Below are 12,317 nucleotides of genomic sequence, written 5' to 3' on the forward strand. Positions count from 1 at the left end.
ACACCTATTATCGGCATTTGTCTCATTTCTTTGTTTTGAATACAATTGTGGCTAGTCTGAAGTTTAAGGAAAGTTTAGAGTCACTTCAGTGGTTTTAATGCTCTTCTGTGTACCACTCGCTATCATTTGTGTTGTTGAATTTGGCTTGACAAGATGTTGTGTAGCTCCAGGAGTCAACTGCCTATTATTACTCTGCTTCTGGAAACCCTGAGGCATGATTGAATATCCTTGACATCCATCTTAAGATACATGTACAGTACTAGGACACTCTTTGTCCTCACCAATAAGACAATTTAGTGAATTAGTAGAATGACTAGGGTACATTATTAGAGGGACTGTAACATATTTTTGCGTGTTGAAATTTTGAGGCTTAACATGTAGTTTGTTTTTAATATGATCTATCACAGATTTTTACCAATTCAAGTTCGGTCTGCAATATAACTGTAGTCTATTCCATCCATCCATTTTCCGAAGTGTTTAATCCTCACTAGAGTCGCGGGGGGTGATGGAGCCTATCCCAGCCGTCTACGAGCAATAGGCGGGAGACACCCTGAACCGGTTGCCAGCCAATCGCAGGGCCTGTAGGCTATTACTATTAGTTATTTTCACCTGCTCTACACAATCCATTGTGTTCTGTTAAATACTATATAGATCAGTGGTCACCAACATGGTGCCCGCGGGCACCAGGTAGCCCGTGAAGACCACTTGAGTAGCCCGCCAGTGCCTGGACATTGTGATTTGCTAGTAGAAATTATGATTTAAAAATGCAAACATTGGCAGTACTGTGAGACATTTCGAAACACGATCAAAGTCTGACAATTTAAATCATCAAGTATTAAAAATAACCCATCCTCATATTATTGAAGGTATTTTGGACAAATATGTTATTTCAGACGTGTATCAATTTGGTAGCCCTTCACACAATCGGTACACATGAAGTTGCTCTCACCCTCAAAAATGTTGGTGACACCTGATATAGATCAACAAAACGAGTAGACCAGTACAGCAATACTGCTTCATAAAGATAGACTACTCAAGAGAGGTTTCAGTTAACATTTTGAATAAAATTGGAGTCTGTGACTGACATCGTGAAAGAACATTTGTTCTGTGTCAAATGCGTCATTGCTTTAGGGCGTGCTCCTGCCAATAGTGGCTATATAGATGGGAGGTGATCTCGACTGCTCCACACAGGCAGCTTCACTGCAGCATCATAACAAACCACTCAAGAGTCGCCGGCACAAATAAATATGCAGGCTGAGGAATACAACCGCAGAGGTAATGACAAGTCACACTTTATCAATACTCTACTGTCTATCCAATCGCTAAATCTTTTCCCTAACTAGGTAAGGAGTTGGTGGACTACATCACAAAATATTTGGGCTCCATCCGGGAGAGAAGGGTGATTCCAGATGTAAAGCCAGGCTACATGAGGGAACTTCTGCCGGACACGGCACCCACAGAGCCTGAGGATTGGGAGAAAATCTTTGGTGACATTGAGAAGGTTATCATGCCGGGAGTAAGTTTTGATGCCCTCATCATGTCATCTAATTCAGTTGGAATTCATGCGTGTGATAAACCCCTCGATTGTTTTGACATGTTGTGCAGGTGGTTCACTGGCAGAGTCCTCACATGCATGCCTACTACCCCAGTCTGACATCATGGCCCTCAATGCTGGGGGACATGCTGGCTGATGCCATCAACTGTGTTGGTTTCACATGGGTGAGGCAAGAAAAAAAGAAAGACCCCTCATTTTAGGGTCATTCTAGAATTGGAGGTCTATTTAGATCACCAATGTTATCAGCTTTAAAGAAAAACAGATCCATCATTCCATCCACCCATCCATTCATTCATCCATTTTCTATTCCGCTTATTCTCACAAGTGTCGCGGGCATGCTGTGGAGCCGATCACTGCTGTCTTTGGGCATTAGGCGAGGGCAGGGCACACATAGAAGAACAACCATTCGCGCTCACATCCACATTGTGGGAGAATTTTGAGTGCCTAATCAATTTGCCATGCTGTTTTTGGATTCATGCATAAAAGTCAAACATTCGCAATGATGGCTTGAATGTACCAACGTCAGTTTCAATATTTCGTTTCAATATATTCAAGGGATTAGTTGAGACAATTAACAGGGACAAATTGTTGTGAACTGCTATTAGCACTTATGAATAGCCACTACTTAGCAAACAAGGCATCCACACAAAACCATGAATCAAGGTTATTACACATACAACATTTAACCTGCAAAACAAAGAATAAATGCGCTGTTTTGTTAAAGTGACCAGAAATGGAAAATAAATAAAGGGACTGAAGAATGACATGAAAAGGGAAAAGAAAACAAGATGTGACCTTCCATATCAAATTGAAAAAGAGGGTAAATTTCCTGTTCCTGCAAAATGTATCTCTCCCAGCGCACGAATGCGTCAACCCTTTGTGCTGATAAGGCGATGAGACCATTTGAAACATCACCGTTTTAAGATTCTCCCGTGACTGAATGTCCATTCACGCTACAGGCGCAGACACGAAATTAAAAATAGAAGAGGCGGCGTAATTTAGGTGTCGTCAGGGTCAGAGCAATTAGCTTGATAATGTCATTGTCAAAAAGTCATGAAGCTCCCTTTTTTTTCCCTGCTTCCTCAAAATGGTTAAAATGTAGTTCAGGGTTACGTGTATGTTGTGTGACTCAACTTCAGAGCATAATTACAGAAGATGGGACAGAAATTGTCTGGTTAAAGTGCATGAAATCTGTGGTGTTGCTTTTTATTTTTTGCATAGGCCTCTAGTCCTGCCTGCACAGAGTTGGAAATGAATGTGATGGACTGGCTTTGTAAAGCTTTAGGACTTCCCCAATTCTTCCTCCATTATCACAGTGAGAGCCGAGGAGGAGGTATCATCCAGGTAGACTACAACTACACATCTTTTCACATTGTGAGACGTCACCAAGTGACAGGTTGTTGTGTTGACACTGACTAGAGCACCGTCAGCGAAAGCACACTAGTGGCTCTTCTGGCAGCCAGGAAAGACAAAATTCTGCAACTGCGGGCCGATTTGGACCACGACATGGATGACTCTGTCCTGAATTCAACACTGGTGGCTTATGCTTCAGATCAGGTCAGTACTTGGATCGTAAACCCACTGGTTTCAATAACAATCCGAGACAGTGATGTTTTACTGTGTCCACAGGCGCACTCCTCAGTGGAGAAAGCGGGTCAGATCTCTCTCGTGAAGATCCGCTTCCTTCCCACAGATGAGCATCTGTCTCTGAGAGGGGAGATATTGAAACAGGCGATACAAGAGGACAGAAGCAGGGGACTGGTCCCTTTTCTGGTAATGAAGCACGGCTGAATACAGATACCAGACTGTAGATTTTGAGTTGCTGCCCTCCTCATCTGCGTAGACTTTCAAGATTAAAATGTGCAGTCGTGATGTCAACACTACAGGATAGTAGTACATGACATTTGCTCCTTCAATTTGATTTTTCTAATTGACTTGATGCTCAAATTGACTCTATATTTTCCTCAGCTATGTGCCACTTTGGGAACCACAGGGGTGTGCGCCTTTGACACTCTCTCGGAATTGGGACCAGTGTGTACGTCTTCATAGTCACCTCCGGCATTCTTTGATCATGATTTTTGTACAATCAAACACTACATGTGCTGCTTATGTTTGTTTGATTTGGAATATTTTACAGGTGCAGAAGAGGGACTATGGCTCCATGTGGATGCTGCGTATGCTGGGTCAGCCTACTTCTGTCCAGAGCTACGCTGGTCCCTTGAAGGCATTGAATTTGCACATTCGTTTGTCTTCAACCCATCAAAATGGATGATGGTCCATTTTGACTGCACGGCTTTTTGGTGACTATATTTTATCCGGACTGCATTCATTATTTACTTAAAGAATCTTATGAGACACAATAGTCTGTAAATTGTGTCTCCTAATCCTAAATTTATTGCATGTTTGGGTCAAGGGTCAAGGACAAACTCCAACTCCAACAGACGTTCAGTGTCGACCCCGTTTATCTCAGACACGAAAACTCGCAGGCAGCCACAGACTTCATGGTATGACCGCTTTATGAACAATTAGATTCAGGTCTAGTTGTGCTCAGTTTTGTCTGTTTTTATTTGCGCAGCACTGGCAGATTCCACTCAGTCGTCGTTTCCGCTCTCTCAAGCTCTGGTTCGTCTTGCGTTCATTTGGACTGAAAAATCTCCAGGGACATATCAGACACGTATGCTGAAGTTAATGTTTTCCACATGATTAAAGAGCAATAGCATGGGAAAGATAAAAATGCTCTTGTCAATGAAAAATTCGACAGACACACCGGTCTTGATTAAGCATTTCATTGTGTCTCCACTGGGTTTGAATGGCAAACTTTTTTTTCCCCTCTCAGGGTATTGAGATGGCAAAGCTCCTGGAGTCTCTGATAAGAAGTAACCCAAACTTTGAGGTTCCTGCAAAGAGATACCTCGGCCTGGTTGTTTTCTGTCTGAAGGTAGGTAGTTCCACTTTGGGATTAAAGCAGCAACCTATAAACATGAAGAGCTAAATTAAGCACTCTCTGTGGAGCAACATGTTCTCGAAAGGCTAATGATTATTTAGATGTACCAACTTCCAGGGCGCACCTTGTTCAAAGGTAAGTCAATGTGTTCTTTTTATCACTAACAGGTGAAGGACAGAGTGATTATGATCTGAAACCTTGGACAAAATGAATCTATTTTGTTAAATTATTTGCAACCGTGCTGTTTTGCACTTGTCTTGTAGAAAGGTAATGCTTCAACCCACGAGCTGCTGAGGAGGCTGACACGCTCTGGTGCCATGTACCTCATTCCTGCAGACATTCACACCAAACGCATCATTCGATTCACGGTGACGTCACAGCACACCACAACCGATGACATCCGCAGAGACTGGAGCATTATCTCCAAAATTGCTTCCAATCTCCTCGCTGACACTCGGGCTCTTGATAGTTCAAAGACGTTAGGAGACAATGTGAAAGGAGATGGAGATAACAGCGTTGTCAGGCCACAGGAGACTGAAGAGACTGCCCCAAGGATGGACAAGGCCCAAGTGGAGCTTTGGATTGACAAGGCTTGGAATCAGTCCAGGAGACCCATGCGCTCTTTGAGCTGCAATAGTGAGCCTCTGCCATACAGCTATCTCGGTCCAAGAACTGGCTACGCCTTTGAAATAAAGCTGAGCCCTCAAGTTGAAGTGGTCTCGCCGACGTTAGCAACAACTGGGGGCGGCCCCACAGCAAAGATGGCGGAGTTGCCTTCTAAGATTGTCGGAAAGCAAATCATGAAAAAGCTGACAAAGGTCAACAGTGTTCCAAGTTTTCGCAATCAGTGGGCGCAGGGTGGTCACCACCAGCTATGCTGTTCTCTAAAAGTCTCTCAGCCGCCAAAACATTTGATCTCAACCTGCAGGAGAATTAACTGTATGCCGTCTTCACCCATTACCCACACAGCTGTCTCGCCAACATCCATGGAAACTACTCCGGATCCCAAACTCCCGTAAATGTGGTTTAGTGAGTTAGGGAACTAATTCGCAAAGTGGGGTTTGTAGGGTCCCTCTAGTGGTGTGATAAAGGCTCACTTAATTAATTGTTCAAACTGTGTATCGTAATACAACGGCTTCAGCTTTTTTTATTTTTGTTTTAATCCAATACATTTTTTCATGGTCAATTCAGTTGTATTTAACTTTATAAAGTAAAATGTTTGCATTCAACATTTTGGGAACTCTTTTCAAACATTTAATAAGGCATAATTTTTAGGTGTAATACATTGTGATTGAATTATTATTTAAATACTCTATAATTTTCTAAAAATAATAATAAATAATAAATATAATTTTCCTAAATTTAAGTCCAGCATTAAAAGTCCCTGTTAAGGGAAACTAATTATGTCTTGTAAATTTGACACAACACAGAGAAGAGTGTTGTTAATGACCTTGCCAAATTTAAATGATTCAATATTGACCAAATATATATAAAGAGGCTGCAAAATTGCAAAAATTCAACTTGATTGGCCCACTCTCCAATGCTGAGACCGTGTCCACTGATTGCCACGGAAACCACACCCCACTCAACTCTTCTACCATCTAACACCATTTCTACAACCTGGAAAAATGGATGCTACTTCATCAACTAGGTTTCTCACGACTACACATGACTACATGCTTGAGCCATTCAAATATAACTGCTTCATACCGTCAGTGGCTGGTATATATATTCTACTGTGTCGTCACGCAGCTTTTCCACACCAAAACACAGTGCGCTCTCCAGCTACCACACTAGCGCAATGCATCACGCAGCACAATTAAAGCAGTGCCCCAAAAAATCTACAAAGTTGAAATGGTGAAAAACAGTTTAACGGTACATCTCCACAATCGAGTGCGTCATTGTTCTCAGTCTTTTTCACGTTTCCAGAAATTATCTTCAAACATGTCTAATGTATTTGGAAACACATCTCTGAGTTCATTTTGCAGGGTCTTTAACATATGTGCAATGCATTTTTATTAAATCGTTACAATGTCTCTGCAATATTATTGTTCAACCAGTGCAAAATGTTACAGTGTCTTACGAAATGTAATTTTTAGGAAGAAAATCTCTGCCTTGGCCAAGATGATGTCACTTAGATAACCAAGTAGTGTAAAATGTTGAGGGCGCAAAGTGAGGGAATGTCACACTGGGTATCAATTTAGTTTGAGAGTTTTATTTTAAAAAAACATTTGATTTTAAAATGTTCATCGAGGGGAAAAAAACACACCAGAAATTATTGCTCTTGAATGCTTTGCAACATCAAAGATTCCTAATCACTTTGTGGCTTATTCTATATATTTCACAGTTGTTTGAGTAGTGAAGACCAAAGTGATTCACAGTTTGATTCTTCCCTCTCCTATGGAGTTGAACGTCTGCTGAGTCATGGGGACGTAGCCTTGATTGTCCTCCAGAAAAAGCAAACGATCCTGGATGACGTTGGGGTCGAAGCCCTCCTCAGCCAACTTCACTTTCATCTGCTTAAACGTTCCGGTCACCTGCAGTGCATTCTGCAGGGAAATACATGAAAATAAATCATGAAACTGTGGTTGCAAACAGTTTTTGTGTGTGTTATTTATTAATTTTTTTCATGTCTTTGAAGATTCGAAGTAACAAAGTATAAATGACGTGTCTGATGCACTGGTGAAAGGACACTTTTATTCTGTTCTCTTTCATCTATAAGTGCTTCAATTTATCAAAACAGGTATTGCATACAAATGAAAAAAAAACCATTTTGCATTTCAGAATGCATACTTTTACCACTCTTTTTTACACTACTTCTATTTCAGTAGAGCGCGCGTACTTCTGCCACCTCTGTATGTATTTGTATTGTCTTTAGGCAGGATGTAATTTACCTGAATGCGAATGAAGCGTGGTCTTGCATAGCTCGGAAGGTAGCTTTTGACATGCTGATACACAGCCTTCCCATCAAACTCCATATGTTCTTTCAGGGTCACAGCGGCCATTCCAATTCTTCCCTCGTGTCCTAATAGTGAACATATAAGCTCATATTCATACCAACGTAACATATATCCATGTGTTTCCATTTGAATTTGAGGTTATCTTTGTCTAGTCACGATTCCCTGTATGACATGGTTCATGGCTACATTCATCAATGATTGATAAAAGGCAAGAGTTGAGGTTCAAGAGGCCATGCCACAAAGACAGAGACTTGTTGAGAATATTAGCACAAAAAGAAACAAAACCAACAGATGTATTAGCGACCTCTCTACAAGATAATGATGATGTAATATTACCTGGTACCTTCACACCATAGACATTAACCTCTTCGATGCAATCCACCATGAGCAAATGATCAGCTACCTCTGTGGTTGCCACATTTTCTCCTTTCCATCTGTGATTGTGAATTGAATGAATTGTAAAACAGACACTGAACAACATTGTAGGGAGTACAGGGAGTAAGAACCGTTTGGTTTTGCTCCCGGGATTGCCCTACAGGAGCAAAATGTAACAAGCCAACTTAAGGTGAATCTAATGAGAACAAAGATACAAATTGGTGCCTTGCGATACAAGAGATCCGACTTACAAGCGTTTCCAGATACACACTGTCAGTCAGACACTTTTTTGCTGTGACTTGCAAAGGCAGAAAAAAAGAGGGAAAAAAAGAGGCTTCAAGCTGTTGATTGGCACTCCCAGTTTGTTTACCGTCAAACTAAATATGAAACAAAAACAATGACGTGCTCTGACTTCAAAACCCAACAAAATTTGAGCCTTAAGAACAGTTTATTTCATTCACCGACCTGAAAGTGTCTCCGATGCGGTCTTGAAAGAAGACAAAACCCTCGTGGTCTATTCTGAGAAGATCGCCGCTGTTGAAGTAGACGTCCCCTTTCACAAACACATCCTTCAGCTTCTTCTTCTCGGTCTGCTGCTTGTTTTTGGCGTAGCCTGAGAAGGGGGTTCTCGCACCAATCTTTGACACCAACAGACCAGTCTCTCCTTCAGTTAAAAATGAAATATTTCTTAGAAAAATATGAACCTGTGTGAAGGACTTTCTATTTTCAAAAGCATGAACCTCTGGGCACTTCAATGCAAAATCCTCTGGAATCTCTGACTGGTTCCTCTTTCTCCGTGTCATATCTTATGAGTGCATAGGGGCACCCCATCTGGAAACAAACAACCAAACGTAAAAAAAAAGAACTGGTGAAAAAGCTAAGCATGTATTTATGACGATTTCTGACTCTGATTCAGTACAAGTGTTTTTATATATCTTACTTTATGGAGGAAATGCTCCTTGCCAATAGCTCCAATTTTACCAATGTAGTTGACAAAGCCAACATTTCCTTCGGTGGCTCCGTAGCACTCGCAGATGCAAATATTCCCAAACCGCTGCAGAAAATCGGCCCATATATCCGCTCGCATGCCGTTTCCCAGAGCTAGTCTGACTTTGTGATCTCTGTCATTGTCTCTCTAGAGGGGAGAAAACAACACAGGCCTGTTAAGACCAGTAACATTCTCACCAATAACAACTACTTAGGAGTGTTACCTGTGGTGTGTTGCAGAGGTATCGCATAATCTCGCCTATGTACTGAATAACCGTAATATTGTACTTCCTGCAGTCGTTCCAGAAGTTTGATGCAGAGAATTTACGTTTTAATACAACAGTGATGCCTAGAGGTGAAGAAGTGCATGTTGAATTAACATACTGACAAGTCAAGTATGGATGTACACTAAGGAACGTTAGGACTTTGAAATACAAACAGGGGCAAACTGCTTGTTGTTTGAGGTGATAGACTCATGATAGATAGGCGGATGTTGGTTTATCCGCGAATAAACTCAGTGTCAATGCCAGAATGTAGCAGGTGTTGTGTCACAACAATTAACATCCTGAAGGCTGTCCAATTCGGAGATCTACAAAAAGCTGGAAAAAAATACACTAAAAAAACTTGGAGGGGGGTCGCACACTCCCCGTGCATGACGGCAAAGAAGACAGCCGCATGTTGCACAAAGATACAGGTAAGTGCCCATTTAAAGTTTTAAAATGTATTTTAAAAAACTGAAATAAATCAGGAATCGACTAAATTGGTGATTGGTCCCTTAATATGAAATTGAACATTGAACATAGTAAAATATTTTATTTTAGCAGAATCTTGACCAAAAAAAACACATGTTCCGCAAGTACAAGCACAGGGAAAGTGAGAGAAATAAATAACCATCGCTTTGAGCCGACAATCCTCCCCATCGAAATTTACTGTTAAGTATCATCCCTGAGCAACCATAGTAATCAATGACAGTTAACATTATCAAAATGCTATTCATAACATGCCCGGTGAGTTAAAGAACATTTTATGTTCATGATAAGAAACTCAGAACAGATGATTTGAAATGCCATTGTTCCCTTTGTGAAATCAAAAAAATGTGGAAAAACAAATGATCATCCTCTTACGGCTTGAGATCAAACCTTTACGGTTCTACTGGTTACCTTTTTCTATGGCTCCACACAATCCCATAAGAAAGCCAGAACTGTGGTAGAGAGGCAGGTTGATGTAGATGATATCATCCGAGCGTACGCCAGCAACTGACTGAAGAAAACTTGCCATCCATAACCTCTCGTGGTTAATGACCGCTGCCTTTGGAAGCCCTACGTTATGAGATCGCATATTAAGTCACATTTTCTACAAATTGGACAGTCACAGAGGTTACCTGTGGTGCCTGAGGTGTAAATGTAGAGGGCAGGGCTCTTGATATTAATGTCGGCCCTCAGCTGCGGTGACAGAGGTTCGTCAGAGGCCTGGCGAATCTTCTCCGAGAGACATTCAATGCCGTCTGATTCATCACCCTCGCTGAGGATGAACACGCGGATCCCTTGCTGCTTCAGGCTCGGAAGCACCTCCTCGACGGCCTCTCGTAGTTCTGAGACGATACAAAGAAGTAAGAGCCCAATGTAACAATGCAAGTGTACATATAGTATGTGACCTTTGAATCTTGGCACTGGGATTGAACTTGCATCCTAACTTGAATGTTGGGCCAATAATAGGTATCTCTTGGTTAAAGAAAAGAAAAAAAAGAACAAGAGAGATACTATACACTATAACTTGAATGTGTATAAAACACAGTAAAAAATAGTTTTTTGTTCCCTCACAGTGAATTCCAAATAATCTATGCACATCATTTTTCTTCAGACACAATATAGTGTTACCCAAAACCATTCATATGATCAGAAAAAACACACATTAAAATAGTTTCTAGTTTTATTATATAATTATTGACCACTTAGCACATAGTAGCTAACACAGTTTGCATGCACTCTTGAGCAAAAACATTTAACATCAGCTTTAATTTATAACCATGTTACAGTTATTACACTGATACTTACATTAAACCAAAAAAAATAATGGTTGCATTAAAATAAAAATGCTTTAATTTTTCAAAAAACTCTCTCTCTATACAGTATATATATATATATATATATATATATATATATATATATATATATATATATATATATATATATATATACATCCATTTTCCGAACCGCTTATAATCCTCACTCGGGTCGCGGGGGGTGCTGGAGCCTATCCTAGACGTCTTCGGGCAGTAGGCGGGGGACACCCTGAACCAGTTGCCAGCCAATCGCAGGGCACACAGAGACGAACAACCATGCACGCTCACACTCACACCTAGGGACAATTTAGAGTGTTCAATCAGCCTGCCATGCATGTTTTTGGAACGCGGGAGGAAACCGGAGCACCCGGAGAAAGGCAAACTCCACACAGGGAGGCCGGAGATGGAATGGAACCCGGTACCTCTGCACTGTGAAACCCACGTGCTAACCACTGGGCTAGCGGGCCACCTCTCTCTCTCTCTCTCTCTCTCTCTCTCTCTCTCTCTCTCTCTATATATATATATATATATATATATATATATATATATGTATGTATATTTCATTGAAGTATAGGCGCATAACATTGTGTCACTTTAAGTGTATTACAAAACCATTTTACCTCATATATATATATATATATATATATATATATATATATATAGAGAGAGAGAGAGAGAGAGAGAGAGAGAGAGAGAGAGAGAGAGAGCGAGACAGAGAGACAGAGAGAGAGAGAGACAGAGAGAGAGAGACAGAGAGAGAGAGACAGACAGACAGATGTGACATTTGTTTCACATCACATTGTTTCTGCTTACCAGCCGCTGCGAGCAGAATCTTGGCGTCGCAACACGAGAAGCAGTGCAGCAGAGATTTGGAGCGAATGTTGTAGTTGAGCAAAGCACAAGTACATCCCAGCTTGGCGAGTCCGAGCCACAGCCACACGAAGAGGGGCTCGTTGCCCACAAACACAGCGGCCGTGTCACCTGGCTTGAGTATCCTCGAGAGGGCTGCGGCCACACGGTTGCTCTCCTGGTCTGCTTGTCTGTACGTGTAACTGCTCTCCTCGAACACTAGAAACTTCTTGTTCGGCTGTTTGGACACCTTGTCCAGGAAACAGTCGAGAATACTGTAGAAGGGTTTCTTCGTCGAAAATTTTGCGAGCCGTCTGGCGATTTGAATGGCAGTGATTGCATACCGCAGATCGTGCAAAAAGTACGGCTTTCGCCAGTAAATGAGCAACGGGAGGATGGCCAAGCCTGCCAAAGCGGTGTACAAAATATAAGCAAGCATGATGATCAAATGGAAGGAGTTTATTTGAGCAGCAATAGATGAGCAGTTTGATCATAAAAAACTGCACTGTTGACGCCCATTGAACTTTCACACTACTCCCCACTCCACCTCCCTTTCCTTCTATCCTGGCTGACTGTTGATATGTG

At 41.5% G+C, this 12,317-nt stretch overlaps 2 protein-coding genes across 3 annotated transcripts; one reads left to right on the forward strand and one right to left on the reverse strand.

Annotated features, from left to right (window-relative positions):
• Nucleotides 1–979: 979 nt before the first annotated feature.
• hdc (histidine decarboxylase) lies at nt 980–5,661 on the forward strand. Its single transcript, XM_052063698.1, has 12 exons — nt 980–1,275; nt 1,344–1,516; nt 1,606–1,719; nt 2,777–2,899; nt 2,975–3,112; nt 3,185–3,328; nt 3,524–3,590; nt 3,693–3,855; nt 3,969–4,059; nt 4,131–4,229; nt 4,392–4,493; nt 4,763–5,661. Exons 1-12 carry the CDS (start codon nt 1,248–1,250, stop codon nt 5,516–5,518), a joined length of 1,998 nt encoding a protein of 665 aa, XP_051919658.1. The 5' UTR covers nt 980–1,247; the 3' UTR covers nt 5,519–5,661.
• Nucleotides 5,662–6,694: 1,033 nt separating this feature from the next.
• LOC127599470 (long-chain fatty acid transport protein 2-like) lies at nt 6,695–12,252 on the reverse strand. Of its 2 annotated transcripts, none has more exons than XM_052063434.1 (10): nt 11,697–12,246; nt 10,203–10,412; nt 9,982–10,140; nt 9,046–9,170; nt 8,775–8,969; nt 8,575–8,665; nt 8,300–8,498; nt 7,796–7,893; nt 7,394–7,524; nt 6,695–7,048 (listed from the first exon to the last, which is right to left on the reverse strand). In XM_052063434.1, the coding sequence occupies exons 1-10, from the start codon at nt 12,169–12,171 to the stop codon at nt 6,875–6,877; spliced, it is 1,857 nt and encodes a 618-aa protein (XP_051919394.1). In that variant the 5' UTR covers nt 12,172–12,246; the 3' UTR covers nt 6,695–6,874. The 2 variants fall into 2 exon arrangements, 1 of the variants encoding a protein (XP_051919394.1); XR_007962122.1 differs by lacking the exon at nt 6,695–7,048 and adding an exon at nt 8,086–8,211 and having other exon boundaries at nt 7,473–7,524; nt 11,697–12,252.
• Nucleotides 12,253–12,317: the final 65 nt, after the last annotated feature.

This window comes from Hippocampus zosterae, chromosome 4 (genome assembly GCF_025434085.1).
Source record: "Hippocampus zosterae strain Florida chromosome 4, ASM2543408v3, whole genome shotgun sequence".
In the NCBI taxonomy this organism is placed as follows: domain Eukaryota; kingdom Metazoa; phylum Chordata; class Actinopteri; order Syngnathiformes; family Syngnathidae; genus Hippocampus; species Hippocampus zosterae.